This window comes from Schistocerca gregaria, chromosome 3, assembly GCF_023897955.1.
Source record: "Schistocerca gregaria isolate iqSchGreg1 chromosome 3, iqSchGreg1.2, whole genome shotgun sequence".
NCBI lineage: Eukaryota > Metazoa > Arthropoda > Insecta > Orthoptera > Acrididae > Schistocerca > Schistocerca gregaria.
The window spans coordinates 651,877,833-651,896,971 of NC_064922.1; the positions used below are offsets into that span (position 1 = coordinate 651,877,833).

The 19,139-nt window shown below is 39.2% G+C and overlaps 1 protein-coding gene across 6 annotated transcripts in view; it reads right to left on the reverse strand.

Moving 5' to 3' along the window:
- LOC126356100 (glycerol-3-phosphate acyltransferase 1, mitochondrial) overlaps positions 1–19,139 on the reverse strand; it is a 387,533-nt gene that overhangs the window by 13,596 nt on the left and 354,798 nt on the right. For all 6 annotated transcript variants that reach the window (XM_050006796.1, XM_050006798.1, XM_050006795.1 and 3 more), the window contains one exon: positions 7,410–7,602. In XM_050006796.1, coding sequence (XP_049862753.1) covers positions 7,410–7,602 — 193 coding nt within the window. The remainder of the gene's footprint in view (positions 1–7,409; positions 7,603–19,139) is intronic.

The following is a 19,139-nucleotide window of genomic DNA, read 5'->3' on the forward strand; positions in this document are numbered from 1 at the left end:
CTTGAAAATGATATCACATCTTGCAGGACTGTCACTCTAATCTGATTAACTTCCTCCTGAATTTGATCTTTCAGTTTCTGGAAGGTGTGTGTTGGTTAACATCAGAAAATCTGAGATTTCAATGACCCAAAAGGAAGAAATCACAGGCTGAAAGCCATTCTTCGAGATGAGCAGGTAAGATGATACGTAGCACATTAATGAAATGCTACAAAATATGGCATGTGGTCCCATCTTGTTGGGAGAATGTGTTTGTGCAGTAAGAGTTATATGTGGTGTGAACTCAAGAACATCCTGCAGAAGCCTGTTTAGGGAACTAGGGATACGGACTACTGATTCCCAATATATTTATTCTTTAATGAAATTTGTCATTAAAAATATATCACTTTTTCAAACCAACAGCTCAATTCATGGAATCAATACTAGCAATAAGAATAATCTTCATAAGGATTTAAAGTCACTTAGTCTTGTACAAAAAGGTGTGCATTATTCAGGAACACACATTTTCAATAACTTGCCAGCAGCTATAAAAAGCTTAACAACCAATGAAATTCAGTTTAAGAGAAGCCTAAAGGATTTACGACTCCATTGATGAATTTCTCAGTAGAACCAACTGATATATATATCGTATTTACTCGAATCTAAGCTGCATTTTTTTTCCAGTTTTTGTAATCCAACAAAGCGCCTGTGGCTTAGTATCACGTGCAAAGTAAGCGGAAGTCCTGAAAAATGTTGGTAGGTGTCGCCACAACTAACTTCTGCCATCAAATATATGTAGCGCAACACAGGTATGCTATGCAGGCACAAAGATAAATACTGGTGCCCAAACTTCTGCTCAGTAAATAAACTAAAAGAAAAGGTAGAAAAATGTAAACATTATGCTATGTATTCTTTTGTGTTTGCTGCTCTCTCATTTAAATCCTGTCTGCCTAATAAACTACGAAACTGGACCAAGACAACAGCAAACGCAGATGAATATACATATCATGTCATGTTTATATTCGTATTATTCTTATGCTGAATACTGACACAGTCAGAAATGAAGCATGGCAACTGACTAAATTTTCAAATCTAAGATGACTCTAATTTCTGTGCAGAATGTAATGCACTAAAGAGGCGTCTGCAAAGATTTTCAAACAGAGAAAAATTTTTGCTAAACTCTCGTTCAGAAAATCAATCATACGCAGCAATTATTTGGTTCTTGTTGATCATTATCAGAGAAAGCAGCAGTGTAAGTAACAACAAATAGCAGTCTCTTGCCATTGTTTCGCTAATGAGATAATTGGTCTTTTTTTTTCATTTAAGTGGCGGTAGCACGCACTAAGCAAGTCACGTCGCGAGCGGCGGTAGCACGCACTACAGTGTGTTAACTGTAAGACGGCAGAGTTGTGAGGGGAGTGCGGGGAGAGGAGGAAGCAAGCATTGGCTGGCGAGGGGAGAGGAGCCGTTGGGAGGGGGGACTCAAGGCACGCCTACCAGTTGCAGTGCTGGCACTACAAATTGCGCGCCATGCTTACACGAAAGCAGACGAAAGGCTTGTACGTAAAACTCGCTTTAAATGTAGTTCGTAAACGAAACTGAAATAAGATTCCAAGACTTACCAAGCGGGAAAGCGCCGGTAGATAGGCACAATAAATAAAACACACTAACACACACACAGAATTTCTAGCTTTCGCAACCGACGGTTGCTTCTTCAGGAAAGAGGGAAGGAGAGGGAAAGACGAAAGGATGTGGGTTTTTAAGGGAGAGGGTAAGGAGTCATTCCAATCCCGGGAGCGGAAAGACTTCCCTTAGGGGGGAAAAAAGGACAGGTGTACACTGGCGCGCGCACACACACACACACACACACATATCCATCCGCACATACACAGACACAAGCAGACATTTGTAAAGGCCTTTACAAATGTCTGCTTGTGTCTGTGTATGTGCAGATGTCTGTGTATGTGCGGATACACCTGTCCTTTTATAGCCCCCACAGAACATCTCTCTCCCTACGTAGATCAACACCTTCATCCCATTACATGCGGTCTCCCATCCTTCATCAAAGACACCAACCTCTTTCTTGAATGCCTGGAATCCTTACCCAATCTGTTACCCCCGGAAACCATCCTTATAACCATTGATGCCACTTCCTTATACACAAATATTCCGCACGTCCAGGGTTTCACTGCGATGGAGCACATCCTGTCACGCCGATCACCTGCCACCCTACCTAAAACCTCTTTCCTCATTACCTTAGGCAGTTTCATCCTAACTCACAATTTCTTCACTTTCAAAGGCCAGACATGCCAACAATTAAAGGGAACAGCCATGGGTACCAGGATGGTCCCCTCGTATGCCAACCTATTCATGGGTCGCTTAGAGGAGGCCTTCTTGGTTACCCAGGCCTGCCAACCCAAAGTTTGGTACAGATTTATTGGCAACATCTTCATGATCTGGACTCACAGTGAAGAAGAACTCCAGAATTTCCTCTCCAACCTCAACTCCTTTGGTTCCATCAGATTCACCTGGTCCTACTCCAAATGTCATGCCACTTCCCTTGAGTTGACCTCAATCTGTCCAATGGCCAGCTTCACACATCCGTCCACATCAAACCCACCAACAAGCAACAGTACCTCCATTATGACAGCTGCCACACATTCCACATCCAACGGTCCCTTCCTTACAGCCTAGGTCTTTATGGCAAACGAATCTACTCCGGTTCGGAATCCCTGAACCATTACACCAACAACCTGAAAACAGCTTTTGCATCCCGCAACTATCCTCTCGACCTGGTACAGAAGCAAATAACCAGAGCCACTTCCTCATCCCCTCAAACCCAGAACCTCCCACGGAAGAACCCCAAAAGTGCCCCACTTGTGACGGGATACTTTCCGGGACTGGATCAGACTCTGAATGTGGCTCTCCAGCAGGGATACGACTTCCTCAAATCCTGCCCTGAAATGAAATCCATCCTTCATGAAATCCTCCCCATTCCACCAACAGTGTCTTTCCGCTGTCCACCTAACCTTCGTAACTTCTTAATTCATCCCTATGAAATCCTCAAACCACCTTCCCTACCCTCTAGCTCCTAACCTTTAACAGCCCCCCCCCCCCCCCCCCCCGTGTAAAACCTGTCCCATATACCCTCCCACCACCACCTACTCCAGTCCTGTAACCTGGAAGGTGTACACGATCAAAGGCAGAGTCACGTGTGAAAGCACCCACGTGATTTACCAACTGACCTGCCTACACTGTGAAGCTTTCTATGTGGGAATGACCAGCAACAAACTGTCCATTCGCATGAATGGACACAGGCAGACAGTGTTTGTTGGTAATGAGGATCACCGTGTGGCTAAACATGCCTTGGTGCATGGCCAGCACATCTTGGCACGGTGTTACACCGTCCAGATTATCTGGATACTTCCCAGTTACACCAACCTGTCAGAACTCCGGAGATGGGAACTTGCCCTTCAGTATATCCTCTCTTCGCGTTACCAACCAGGCCTCTACCTCCGCTAATTTAAAGTTGCCGCCGCTCATACCTCACTTGCCATTAAACAACATCTTTGCCTCTGTACTTTCGCCTCGACTGACATCTCTGCCCAAACTCTTCGCCTTTACAAATGTCTACTTGTGTCTGTATATGGTCAGATGGATATGTGTGTGTGTGTGTGTGTGTGTGTGTGTGTGTGTGTGTGTGTGTGTGTGTGTGTGTGTGTGCGCTCGCGCGTACCTGTCTTTTTTTCCCTCTAAGGTAAGTCTTTCCGATCCCGCGATTTGAATGACTCCTTACCCTCTCCCTTAAAAACTCACATCCTTTTGTCTTTCCCTCTCCTTCCCTCTTTCCTGAAGAAGCAACCGTCGGTTGCGAAAGCTTGAAATTTGTGTGTGTGTTTTTTATTGTGTCTATCTACCAGCACTTTCTCATTCGGTAAGTCACAGAATCTTTGTTTTTTAATATATTTTTCCCATGTGGAATGTTTCTTTCTATTTACACACACACACACACACACACACACACACACACACACGCATTCTCTCTAACTTCTGCACCTTTTCAGTGCAGTCATGTGTTCATTGTAAGTAAGTTTTATAGTAGTTGTATTACATGTTTAGTACCTTATAAATAAATAAAAATCTTTTTTTATTATTTTAAAGTCAGTGCATTAGTATTTGTAAAATGATTCTTTCATATAGGGTTCATTAAAAAATGACGATCATTCCACTTGAGACCTGTGGAATGGTACATTAGCTTATTTGTTTGAGATGCAAATATTTGTCATTTATTGTTGCTTTTCTGACATGTTCCACATCCTGGAGGACCTCCTCACTACAGAACAATTGGAATGAAAGTAAATCTAATCTAATCTGTAGTTACAGGAAGATCGAGGTATCACAGCAGGAAGCGCTTCATGTGAACATAGTTTTGCATATAGTATTCACAGTAACAGCACTGCTGCAATTGTCTTCAGAAAAATAAGTCCCTTCAATTCCAAATGATGATATGCCGTACCACACTATCACTTTCTGTGTCTGAAGTGGTGTCTGATGAAGCATTCCAGGAATTTCACATGACCAGTATCTTATGTTTTGCTTGTTAACAAAGCCTGACAAATAAAAATTGGCCTCATCGCTCACGATCAGATTGTCGCACACGCATGGGTTGTTGTTCATGAGTTCCAACAACTCCCGGAAAAAGCGCAGTCTCTTTGGGAGCCCATCCGAATTCAGTTTTTGCACTGCCTGCTTCTGTACGGGAGGTACTGCAGTTTGCCATGAAATATTCACTGTATCCTATGATCTGATGTGCCAAGCTGAAGCACATGGTTGCTTGCAGAATGCCTGGGACTCTGGCAAAAGATTTCCACTCTTGCAACAATCTGTAGAGTGCAAATCTGTTTTGCACTTCCTCCCACCTTTCTTACTGCATAAACCATTTCCTCAACTACTGTACACACACTTTGATGCCATATGCCAATGGGACTGAGATTCTAATGAGCACGAAATACATGCTGTGTGGCCATGTAGCTGTTGTTGTTTTTGTAAAACACCTTCATGGCACTAGTGCATTGTTCACTGGTCCGCAACACCACCTCGACTGAATATCGGTATTGGGGTCAATGGCAAGGTCTTGTTGTCCAGGCAGCACCACTCCTGTTCTCTAACTCCTAATGAAATGTGATACTGCCAGGGTCGCCAAATTACCTGTTTAACTGCTGCACCAGATACACTTAAAATCAGCAGGGATAGAATTAAAGTACATAAATATTTTTACAATGTAAATGTGGTACACACTGAAATTTATGTACCAGTTTACAATGTTGTAAATTGGTATTACTAACTTGTACATGTAAACTGACAAAAGTCTTTCGAAGTATATAAACACACAAATGAACTAATCATGTAAGAAGTACACATTCTATTCAGTGCTTGTAATTTGAAATCCATAAACTGACGACGAACACCGGCAAAAGTTGAGTAGCACCCTCGGGGCTTCAGAAGATTTATTTAATCACTACTACTGAGAGTTGCCGGAGAGGTCACTGCCCTTATTGACAAAAAAAAATCTCATGAAGTTTGAACATAGGCATAACAACCTCACTTTAAAAAATTTGTTTTCCAAAACCATTACTACAGAGGTGGATGTGAAAATGCCATGTGCCGAAGAGAACTTGACATGCCCTAGCTAATGAATGAACCATCAAATGTGCAGTATATATGGAATGATTGATAAATTATCAGCATGACAATAACAGACAGCAGAACTTCATCTTGAGTGTTAGCCCTAGTATGAGGCTCCACTGCAAGTGTGACATTGTTCAATACCCAAAGGACATTAAGTACGTACTCCTTTCTTCCAGACACCACTAATACTAATGTAAAATTTCTGTGATAGTGATCAGCTCATAGATTCACTTGGATTGCTACTGACAACACAAAGTTATTTCCTAATTAACCTCACTTCAAATTCTTCTTTAATGTTGGACAACTGTGAGTGAGAAAGGTGATTGCCACCTACAAGTGTACATTATCCATACTGATGTGACGTTAAAACCTAATACTTCTTCCGTTCATTAACAAGCGTAGTACTAAATAAATTTCCAGTGTCATGGACAGAAGACTAATTGGTTGATTCCTACTGCTAGGATCTGTTCTCAACAGTTAAAATGCTATATCAAGGAAACATTGAATGTGAATTGGATGTCAGTCATGTAATATGTTTTTGACTTTTGGGAATAAGCTCCAACTGAAAGCTGCTTGTCTAGATGATGCAAGGAAGTTCGAGACCACTACTCTGTATACAGATATCACTACACTCTTGCTATACGTATTTGCCAGATATATTGCCACAACTTGTTTGCAGTGCATGTCTAGTGGTCAATACATCTGACCCTACACCTCTAAACAGAAGCTGTCCAAAATGCTATCTATAGAGGCAATTTATCAACCACCATAACTGAATCTGGTAACTCACAGTACTGCTGTGCAGCTTGCAACAAAAGTAATTTGTTCATCTCAGTGGTGAAGCACATACTGGCCCCCAGAATTTGGTCAACAAGGGGAGAATAGCAGAATGGTATACAGTTCTTGCTCACCATGCTGTGCACTAACATCTTGGGATGAATCTCAGACTTTTTCACTGGATTAAATCCCAATTGTTCCCACAGCATTTCATGGACTGAGACTATGTGATACTGTTTGATACATCTTTGAAAGCATACATACACCTCAGCAACCACTTGATGATATCTTGACAGAGAAGACACTGTGTTGAACCAGGTTTCATTCTCTTGCTTCCTTCCATCTCATACTTATCCCCAACACCACAAAAATCTTCCACAATTTCTTCTGAACAAATTTCTTCATGGAAGAAAAAAATAAAAAATAAATGTTACTCTAGAAGTACCCAAAACACTCAGGACATGGCAGCCCATGACAGAAGTGTTGGTAGCTTCCTGTACAATCTGCACCTACTAGCACTAGCACTTGAAAGCAGTAAACCTTATTAGAGTCACACTGGTATGATGCAAATTCCTGATTCCCGGCATTAACAAGTTAATGATGACAGCTAAAAACATCTATAGAACAAAACAGATTTTGCATTTGTATCGGGATAACTTCCGGACACTTCTGAGTTTCAGGTAAAATTAACAATAAGTCGCTTCATAGCCTCCTTAACATTCAGTATTTGCCTAGAGACATAAGTATGGAATTTACATTACAAAAAGTAATTCATGGAGTGTACAATATGTGCTAAGTACAAACAGAGACACAGTGGTGGGAGGGACCACAGAGTTATACGCCACTATTTTTATCATGAAAGATGTATCTATAATAGAGCTCTACTCAGTCAACAGCTACATTACTATGAAGAAAATGATTTGTCATGTTTTCAGGTTCCACACAATTTAAAATCAAGATCAACTTACCATGGAAGCAGCGACCAAGGTCAATCTGTGTTTTGATTTCTGCTAGAATTTCTTGAACCAGTTCCTTCTCGAGCAACTGCCGGCCTACAAGGCGACTCAGAACTTCTGCGCTAATAGCATATGTATCAATCAATGGTCTTAAAAGACCTTCCAAATATCTCAGATGCTCTATGGATTTTGCATCAAGATTTACCTGAAATAAAGCAACAGTAAGAAAAATAGAACTATTACAAGGGCAAAAAACGAAGCTGATAGTCTAAGTAACCAACAGAAAATGTAGTTGTAGATGTGAGACAAAAATTACTGTAGTAGATTAATGCATTGTGCATTTAGTTACAGTTGTTTCCACAGCAAATATCATCACATTATAGCTATATAATTATGTTTTTCATTTGATGGGAACTAAATTTATTTTTCTTGTGTTTTGTTGAAAGTTACAACCACAGTGTTCCTATACTTCAAGGCTTTTGATCATGTATATGCATGAGAATATTTGTTTTTCTGCGTAACCTGTCACAACGGTATAAGAAGGAAACAGTGGACAATAAGCTTGTTAATTTTTGCTGTGAATTTTCAGCAAGTACTGCCTCGAAGTGTAAGAACTAGGTCTCTCTCTCTCTCTCTCTCTCTCTCTCTCTCTCTCTGTCTCTGTCTCTGTCTCTCTCTCTCTCACTCACTCTCTAAATAAACAGATGACACTGTTATAATGGAAATGGATTATCTCTCTCTGTAAACTGTTGGCAACAATTAGGAAGAACATGAGGTGGGATCAAAAATTCAGTGTAAATGAACTGTTTATAAATACAAGTAAAACAACGTACATGTGGGTCTTTGTCAGAAGAACAATCCACTTGGTAAATACAGTAAACCTTGGTCAAAGCAGAATGTGTAATATTTGGAAATCTGGCCAAATTGTACAAGTAATTCAGTCTCGACGCATTCAATACACTGTTATATGCTAGTTTTTTGTATAAATCGGAATGTGATCAACACAGAAATGGAATGCAAAATTTAAGACTTAATTAATAATTCTTGTATAATGTGGAAAAGACCTTATAGAGTATTACTGTATTACGTTATACATAAGTTATTCAGGACTTTACAAGGACGCTATTTTTAACACAAATACTGTGCAGCCCTGACAATGATGCAAAGCCAAGAAAAGAGGTTTAGCGCAGTGTAGCACTGTGGGTGTGGACATCCAACTGCTTTGCTGTGTGCCACAACAAAACATGTTATGCACAGTGTCAGTACGTCCTAGGACAAGTTTCGCTCATGAGCCCTCTGTATGTCCATGTTTCTTGTTGTCCATTACTACTGACACATTGCATTACTACTGAAACGTTGCGGCATGCCTACGAACACTCTGCTGCAATCTGCTTGGTGAAAGAGGTGGGTATTGTTCTGTTAAACATTGGTTTTACCCCATAAGTTCAAGTATTCCAATGAAATGCACTACCTGCATCATTTTCTGCCAGTTTCAGTTGACTAGGAGCACTGTAGGTGATAACATGAAAGTATGTGTAGCTAACACTTAATGAAAGGATTAAGGGGATCGAGGCAAGTGACAAAAAGTTCTGTGTGCGAAATAATGTTACATTCAAAATGCAATAAAACAAAAAATGTATAACATTTTGAGAAAAAAGGATAAGATGAAGGATGAATGGATGAAAGAGGATGAACAAATGAAAAGAAAGGCACAGAAGATGATAAATGAAGAAATTAACAAGGCAATGTGGGAACAGTTCGTAAGTGCATGGGCAAAAAACTTACCTTTGTCTGGACCCGTGTTGCGGAGTGAGGCTCTGAAAGTTACTAAAGTGCTTGAAAATATGGAGTTTGAGGCATCTACAGAAAAAACTATTTTGAACAGGAAATTCAAACAGGTTTTCCTCTTTGATATTTTGTGAAAAATGTTAAATGTAAAGAAAATAAGCACAGGAATAATGTGTATGTATATACAACAACAAAAGAACTTAAAGTTACAGTAAAAATACAGAAATGCCATATCATTTTATCAATTAGTGTAATAGTCTAGTGTCCTACTGTGCAATAGACAGTACACGAACATCTACTATGGAGGAGTGAAGGTATGTATATATGTGCACAATTACAGATTTATACTTTTGTGCATGATACCTGACAAATTTTATGTACTCTAGCAAGTTCTGTGTAATCCAGGAATTTGTAAAATTTGGAAAATAATTTTAGTACCAGGTGATCCCACTTTTGAAAAAGTTTTACTGTATTACATCATCCTTGAAAACTCAGTCTTGCAGTGAACAGAGAAACATATTAAAGAAAGGACAAAAGTAGGCAAGGGCACACCATCTCATATAGAATCACGACTACTAGAGTACAGTGCTGTTCTGAACAACCGTTGCGCTGATGCCAGCTTTACCTCAGTATGGCGTCATTGCATGACCGACATGTAAGTGGCAAAACCACATTTTTTCACCTCGAATACTTGTAATACTGCCTACTAATTTAGGGTATCCCAGCCAACATGTATACAAAATAGATGGTAATGCTTTCACCCAAGGTATTAACTGCCATGCAAAAACCCTTCATGACAAACTTACAGACAACACTTCAAAGATTTATTATAAACAATTATTCTATCCTTACATATTCGAAACTGTTCTCATTTCGTAAGTTTATTGTGTGCCTTGTGGTGGAGAGAGTTGCAGAACAATAAACAGGAAGGATTATAATAGCAAGGAAAGTAAATAGCTTAAATTAATGGATAAAGTATGAAAATAAATTATTCATTCTGAGTGGCCTACACAATAGAACAGAAGGCATATACTCATTAATGATAGCTAAATACTTTTCAGTCAATTACCATATTTTACATAATAATATGTTTTGAATGTTAATCTGTGTGTCTCTTATTCCTCTTCTGAAAACTGTCATCAGTTTTCTTATTTGCTTACGTCCACCCTCAAACTACAAATTGTGAACAGTGGTAGCATTTCTTTTTTCAGATTTATTTGACAGGCTTTACCTTGTGGGTAAACAAGCGGCAATTTTAACAATTTGCAGATCCCATATTCTGCTGTGTGAGAGCCACAGGAACATATCTCAGGAAGAGAAAACAAAAAGATCTTATGAATCTTTGCCACACTGACACTATCAAACAACAGTATCCTGCATTTTACTCAAGTCTTCAAGAACAAAGCTTCCGATCCAGACTGTGGTGGCAATGGTTGTGATCAAGTTAATGAGATAGTGAACATTCTGTGGTGACGTCAGTACAAAAATCCACTCATATGCTTTTATTTTAACTGGAGTTGATCTGTCTTTAATGTGGAAATTAACTTTTTATGCTACATTTTCTCAGCCAAGCATGTATCTCCAAAGTGTAAAAATCTCTATTTAGAATGATATGCTTAGATAATGACATCCTTCAATAGCACTATTTTAAACAGTCACTACTGAGGAGTTGGTAAGAACTACTTTTAGATAGCTTTTTAAATATATTCTTCAGTGATGTAGAGATTTTTTAATACAGATTGTACTAAGGCACTGAAACACAAAATTTACATGATAAAATACCTTCTTCCATCCCTCCCTTAAAATCACTTAAACAGAGTTACCTTCCTCCGACACTCACACAGCAATATGATGATGAAAAATGCTTAATTTTCAATTCTCTATTGCCCCTGTCTATTTTGAGTCAATTGTGCATCATGAACTCCAAGGGTGATTTCCTCAAAATTCAATGAGCGTTGAGCGAAAATATTTTAGTGCCTTTCATTTTAGGTTGTACACAAGAAAATCTGCCAAATATGAGCTAAATCAGTTGGCCATGCCTGAGGTCTTTCCCTTGTCAGTAGGAGAGTTACTGGATAATGGTACTGTACACGTAGTATGAAGAAAACTGACACCTCTGTTCCAAGTAATATACAAACAGGCTTTTCCTCTATCAAGACCAAACAATTTGAATCGGAAAAAGACAGATAGAAAACAAATCAGATGTCCTGCAACACTAATGAAATGAATTATGAGATGACAAGTACTTAAAACAGTTAAAAAGGTAAAATATTATGAGAAGGAGAGCAGCTACTCATCATATAGTGGAGATGCTGAGTCGCAAGTAGGCACAACAAAAAGACACTTACAATTAAAGCTTTTGGCCATTAAGCTCTTTGTCAAGGATGAAGGCCTTAATGGCCGAAAGCTTGAATTGTGTCTTTTTGTTGTACGTATCTGCGACTCAGCATCTCCACTATATGGTGAGTATCTACTTTCCTTTTCATAATATTGTTACATTCCATCCTGGATTTTCCATTGTTCAAAATGTAAAATCTTGGCCAAACTGTTATCTGACATTCAAAGGAAGATTAATATTAGTTTTGAAAACCATACACTAAAGGCAGTATTGTAGTAAAAGAGCTGTGTCCTTATTCACTATTGTAATATTATATGAGTGCTTATACAGTACACTGAGACTAGTTGTTATTTATAACATTATAATTATGGTTTGATGTTAGTTGAAAAGTACTGTTGTACCAGTACATTACTAATAAATACAGATGGAGCAGAGGAAATGAAAGAAAGAAGAGAGTGAGGCTGATTCCTACATGTCTGTTGTAAGAAAATACTTTATAAATTACCAGCTGTAAATGATAATTAGATATAATTTAATGTTTGGGGAATTCAAGCCACTCATGAATCTGACTACTTTAAGAAATAATCATTAGAAAAATATGTGCTACCCCTCCAGGAACATCTAGTCATCCACTATTCAAGAACCTAAAAATATTAGCTGTCCTTGCACTGTACATACTTGAAATTATCCTCCTTTTACACAGTAATCCTGAGAAAACTGAAGGAAACCATTTCAAAGATATGTACAAAACTAGGAAAAAAGAAAACGTCATGCTTCCAAAACTCTGCCCAAACATTACCAACAGACACCCCAGTACATGAGAATGAAAATCCACAATAAACTCCTGGATAGTGATGTACTGACCATGGAAATTGGTGCACGGAACACTACATGATATCATGATGGGAAAGTGTTAGTACTCAATGGATGAATTTATGAATGGTGATGATGATGTCCCATACTCTGAGGAGCGTAGGGGACGATGCGGGAGACCTGCACCGCTGACTAGGCAAGGTTCTAGCGGAGGTGATTTGCCATTGCCTTCCTCCTCTGACCATAATGGGGATGAATGATGATGATGACGACGACACAACAACACCCAGTCATCTCGAGGCAGGGAAAATCCCTGACCCCGCCGGGAAGCAAACACCAGGTGCGGCAAGCGAGAACGCTACTGCAAGACCACGAACTGCGGACAAGAATGATGAGACGATCATTTGAGCTATTTAATATCAGAGTGTAGTATATAATATTGTATTTATAAAATAATGACTGGGAAGTATAGACATCAAGTGTTGGTGCGTTGTAAGCGAAACAATATAATAACTGCGTTCAGCATAAAACTGTGCTTGTAAATATAGTGTGTTAAGGATGTAAAGGAACTGAAAATATTGTGATTTAATCGCAAAGGTGCTGAAAAATTGTTCCAGTGACACACCAGAGAAATATCTGGTAAACTTTTTATCTTTGAGAGACATAGGAACAATTTCGCCCTTCGTTTTTTTTATTTCTTGTATGAACGACTACTTTTTGTTCTGATGGGCTGGTGGGATGTCGTACTGTCTAATTACTAGTGTGTGTGTGTGTGGTAAATGAAAGAGTTAAAAGACGCAAGATGTGTTTTATATTATTTTCATCGCACAACAAGCCTTATTCCCATGCCTATGGAGTATTTATGTTAAGCAGAGAAGGTGAGTTTTAGATGGAACCGAAGATCTTCAAAACGGCGCTGCTCAACAATAGAGGTGCGTGATTGTGCTCTCTACTTTCCTTTCGTGGCCGCTAAAATTACTTCCGATTCGTTTTGCCGAGACATTCAGAACCTGCAATCTTCTTTTTCTTATAAAAATACTAGTCCGATGCAAAAGAAATACTCTTAGATTTAAATAATTGCCATTCTTTTACCCAGGCCACGGGGAATGATAGAACGTACGTGCCTCTACTCTGAATGTACGTTCGCAATCTCCGAGTGTGTTACGACGAAATTATTTCACAATGAAAATTTCTCATCAGACCGCAACCACTCGCACGCAAATGTACGTACCCTCTGAATGTATCTAGTCAGTCACGCGCGTTGTTCAAAAGCTTTACTTTTAATATTCAGTGGATTACATTTCCAAAATTAATTTTTGTTTATGCAGCAAATCGTACTTCACGCGAAGTATTTATTACGTAAGTTTCAGGCTCAATTTAATAAAAAAATAAATAAAAAAAAAAAAGATTTCGAATAATAGAAATAAAGAATAACAATCAAACAAATCAAACTTAAATAAACAGAAAGAGGGAACGTTACAAGGAATTAAGTACCCAGACAGAAACTGACACGTCTCCTGTATGATACAATCAGATGATCTACAAAATGTGTCTGATGATGCAAATAAAATACAATACAATTACAAGTAATCCTAATGTGCATAAGGGAAAATAATGTGTCCCAAACTCCGCATAAAACTTTGATACTTAATAGCAGGGACAAAGATTGTCAAGTTTCCTATGATATAAAACCACAGAGCACAAACTCTCTGTAATACCTCTTGATAATTGTAAAGCAAGAATGAGTTTCGCGGTTTTAGAAAAGCCAGATTAATTATTCAGAAATAAATAAGCAGTTATCTGGAATCTCAGGACTAAACTCCTCAACATTGTTGGAGATGCTTGTTTATGTGCAGTTTACACGAATAAATCAATCAACAATGGTGGTGACCATCTGCTGTGACCACTACGTTGTCTGAGATATGTAAACTGACTTATGCAGTCAAGCAGCAGTTTATTGCAGAAACTCTGGAGCAAAGAAGATTTGCAGCAAGCCTGATGGAAGTGTGTGGTTTTCACACTCTTGTCCGTGAGCAGTTTAGACAGGGTTTTGGACACGAGTCACCATGCCATTTAACAGTGTACTGCACTTACAAGAAGTTTGTGGATAGTGAATCAATAGCTAAGAACTATTGAGGCAATGCAGGACATCCAAGATCAGGAAGGTGCGAAAAACAACACTGCCATATCCAAGAATTCTTTGAAATCAAGTGTACGATGCAGTTTGGAAACAGGAATTCCTTAAAAGAGAGAGAGAGAGAGAGAGAGAGAGAGAGAGAGAGAGAGATGAAGAATATCCAGCATGGTATTCTAAATGTAACGGTATTCAACAAAGAAGCTACCTTTCACACAAGTGGATTTGTGAAGAAACAAAACATGATTTTCTGGGTCACCAAAAAACCACGAGTCATTCAGGAGCACGAACATGATTCCCCCATACTTAATGTCTGGTGCACTGTGACTGGCACAGAAGTAATTGGATCTTACTTTATCAATACATGAAGAGAAACTTCTGATGTCTACTTATAGATGTTGCAGCAGTGCACCACTGATGAACAACCACAAGAAATCTGCTGTTTAGGGTATTTCCAACAAGAATGTGCTCCACCACACTGAACCTGTAACTGTTACAGACGATGCCGAAGCGATGTTTCCAGATCAATGAAGTGGTTGTAATGGACCAATGTGTTGGTCTCCACAAACTCCTGACTTAACACTGTGGGATTTTCTGTTATGGGGCATGGTAAAGGAGCGTGTTTTTAGTAGGACTGTTTGTGATATCAATGACCTACAGTAATGTATAAGGGATGTGATATCATCTATTTCAGTGAAATGTGTGTACAGGCCTTAAATGCTGCTGTTAAGTGTTGATTTTTATGTGTTGAACATGATGGCAAACATGTTGAGTCTGCTCGCAGCATATCATTTAACACATTCAATGTTATAGATGTATGTAAAGTTAATCAATTGTTTCTGCCATTTGAGTGTTAACATAATTTTGACTAACCCTGTAATTGTATCAACTTTGTGACTACTTGTAAGCAGCATAAATCACCAGGGTGATTTTTTGGTTACAAGACTTTTCATATACTGCCCTCAGAAGCTGATGATCAGATATGTTCAAAGGGGTTCTTTCAGCTCATAAAATATCAGTGAACATATTGGATTTTATTCCATGTGACATTATTAATTAAGCTATAAATGTTATAGTGGCCAATTTCTAGCAGAGAATGTGCACTGAAAGTGAGAGATTATTAAATTAATCCCGACTGAGATAAACATTAATATAGTTCAAATTATACATTAATATAGTTCAAATTATATGCATAGGCATCAGCACTTTGAATTACTTTAGTCACTATCGAGATGTTCCACCAGTTCTTTACTGTGATATCACATGGCGAAGTAAAGTCTGATCGGGAGTCAAGACTTCCATTGTTCAGTGGTGCTCGCCTTACAATTTCAGCACACTTGCCAACCTCTTCTGACCAAACTACATTTCTCAATGTACTACAGTTACTACTGGAAGTTCCATATCCAGTTCTCAAAATAAATAAAATGCTTCTGTTACATAACACACAATATACTGTGCTCTTTTTTATAATAACCATTCAATATGCAAATATGTCAACATTTGAAACTTCACAATTATATTGATATGAACTAAGTCAAAAAATGGTCTCTCTTATTAATGGAGTCCAAATGAGAGAATATATAACAAAATTTTCTTGCACCTATGATTTCATGTGCATTCACAGCTGCTCTTCCTCTATGGCTCGCACTATATACTTGAGGCAGGACCTGACAATGTGGAATAAACCGCCCAATCAGCAGATACTGCTAATATGGTACGATGGTTTTCATAATTTTGGCTTGCAGATACACTGTGTCCATCTATTTCGATACAAATGCATAAATAAAAAAATACATCCAAACAGTAGATTATGTAATTCATTGCAAAATTTAACTTTTTTTTAGCGGCAATCACATTCATTTGTTTGAGAAATGCTTGTGCGACACACCACTTCACCAAAGCAATATACTGCACTACACTATGTAGTGTCAATGGCAGGCTAAGTACAGTAGAAAGAAAGATTAAGGCTTAACCTGTCAATGACAAGGTAATTACAGATGGAGCACAAGCTCAGATTTCATAAGGATTGAAAAGAAAATCATATATATCTATTTTCAAAGGAATTATCCTGGCATTTGCCTAAGATATTTAGGAAGACAACAAAAGAATTAAATCTGGTTGGCCAGTTAGGGATTTAAACTGTTGTCCTCCCCAACAGGAACCAATGCCTGCCAAGAACAGTACCATTAGCCACTAACTCTTCTACTAAGTGGCATAAATAATGTTTCAGTAACATCATAATATCAAGTAAGTAACTCCACAGAAAAACTACCTCCAGTGTTCCTTAAGATACATTATTATTTATGAGGGGGTGGGCATAACCAAGTAAGAATCTCTTCAAGAATATATTCTCTATAGCAAATAAGAAAATTGGCATCATTATACAGATGACAAATATGAGGTTGGTGTTCCGTATTCGGCAACACAAGATGTGCAAGTTCTGATATCAAATAATGCAAGATGACAGACAATTGTTTCGGTAATTGCGAAATTTTTGCTGCAGCTAACAGTGATAACAGTGACAACAGTAAGTCATCTGCCCTGTTTCCTATCAAACTGCAGATAAAATTCAAAATGACACAAGCCTGAACAGAGTAAAGCTTAAACCAGCACTTCAGATGTGACAAGGACAGGAAGAATGGCTGAAGTGTGATTCAGAGTGACACTTTCATTACATTTCACTGAAAAGGCCAACAGAGACATAACCATAACAAAACACAAAACCTTAATGTCAAAACACAAAAGTGAACTAGAAATTATAAAGGGTTTCAGGAAACAGAACACTGAACAAAACATCAAAGCTACTGAAGAATTCATCTCCGGTAGAGACGAAGAATATCCTTCTAGCATTTTGTCCACAAACAGCTTCTTGTATTTCAAACTTGCAACTTCAGTCTTACTGCAAAATATTTCCTTTCAACACGTCAAACTTTAAAATCCTAGGACATGTATTACCAATAACCTGCCCGATTTTTTCCATTAAATTTTCTTTAAGTTGGTGAAACTGGTTTCTTCATTCATACACATTCTCACTAAAAACTATGTTGACCCACTCTTTTGTAGTTTTGTTTTTTATGTAATCCAATGATTCTAATATATGCTGACCTCACTGTGTTGTTATAGGGCAGGCACAAAGTGGATGGCAACAATTTACTGGTACAGGCCACAGCACATATGCCCATGGAAAAAAAAAACCTCTGAAAAAACACTCTTTGTAAAATCAGAGATTTTAATTACATATTAATTTAGTTAATATGTTTAAGGAATTAACTACTTGGGTATGTATGGCCTTTCCCAGGTTTTACGAGTGGAATTAAAATTGGCTTACGCCACAAGTTGGGAGAGTGACCTGACACCCAAATGGCATTAAAATGTGCAAGGAAGATATCTTTGTTTCGCCTTGTGAAGTGCTGTCCCGAGCCGCAGACAATGCAGAATCCAGCTCCCACATGGAAAATGGGTAGTTGTAGTTTTCATCAGAGATGCTCTATGGTGCTGGAAACATGGATCCTGATTGTTGCAGTAACTGTAGCAAAATACGCTGCCATAGTCTGGGCAATGTCTTGCGGAATTGTTTGGAGAGTGCCCTTCCCCATTACAGCAGCCAGGGGGGCACCTGCCTCCTCTCCCAGAAATTCTCCTGATGGTCTCCCACACAATGGAACTTTTTTTGATGGAACAATTAATGGTGTCCAGGATTTCTGTTGCCACGACCTCAACTCGCTCTCTCAAATAATTCAGCGGCACTTTGCTCTTACCATCCGAAAGGCTGCAAGATTCTCTGCAGTTGGCTGTCACTTGAACCTATGCAGAGCTGCACGCCTGGTCTTGATTGCAAGGCGGCATTCGGCACTCCACCGAGGGAAATGTTACCTCTTCTGTTGTCCCGTTGACTGTGGAATGGATGCTGCAGTAGCATGGTGGATAATTCTGGTAGCATGATCAACTCATGCCTCGACTTCCACATGATGTCTGAACTGGGCTAACTGGCTACCGAGCACTCATGGCAGCGGTCTCCTTTCGGGCTTTACCCCACCTTGAAGGTGAATCCCGATCAAGAAGTGATCATTTCCGTGCAAGTCACTGACCACTTCCCACTGAGCAGTGTGAGCAAGGGCTGGAGAGCAATGCAAGAGATCAATGGCAGAGAATGACCCAGTTGCTGTGCAGACGTAAGTGCTCTGTCCTGCATTTAGCAAGTACGCACACGAAGACATGCGAAGTCTCTCAATTGCTCTACCCCTGGGGCAGGTAATTGCAGAGCCCCAAAGCACATTGTGTACATTAAAATCACCACAGAGGATAAAGGGGGAGGGGGTGGGTGGGTGGGTGGGTGGGGGGTGGGGGGGGGGGGAGCTGTGTAATAATGTTGGTTAGTGCCTCTTCGTTAAGTGCATCATGTGGGGGCAAATAAAGGGAACATATTGCCAATGGATAATGCACATGCACTGATACAGCAACTGCTTGTAAAGTCATCATAAGTGAGAGAGGTGAGGAGTGGTAATCTGTACTGATGAAAAAACCTGTGCCTCCTCTAGCTCTCTCTCCACTTAGGTTGTCTTTTTTGTACAGAGCCTTATAGCTCAGGGGTGTACGATTGATGTAATGAGTCTCCTGGAGACACAGACACAATGAACTACATTAACATAAGAGATGGAGTTCCTCCACA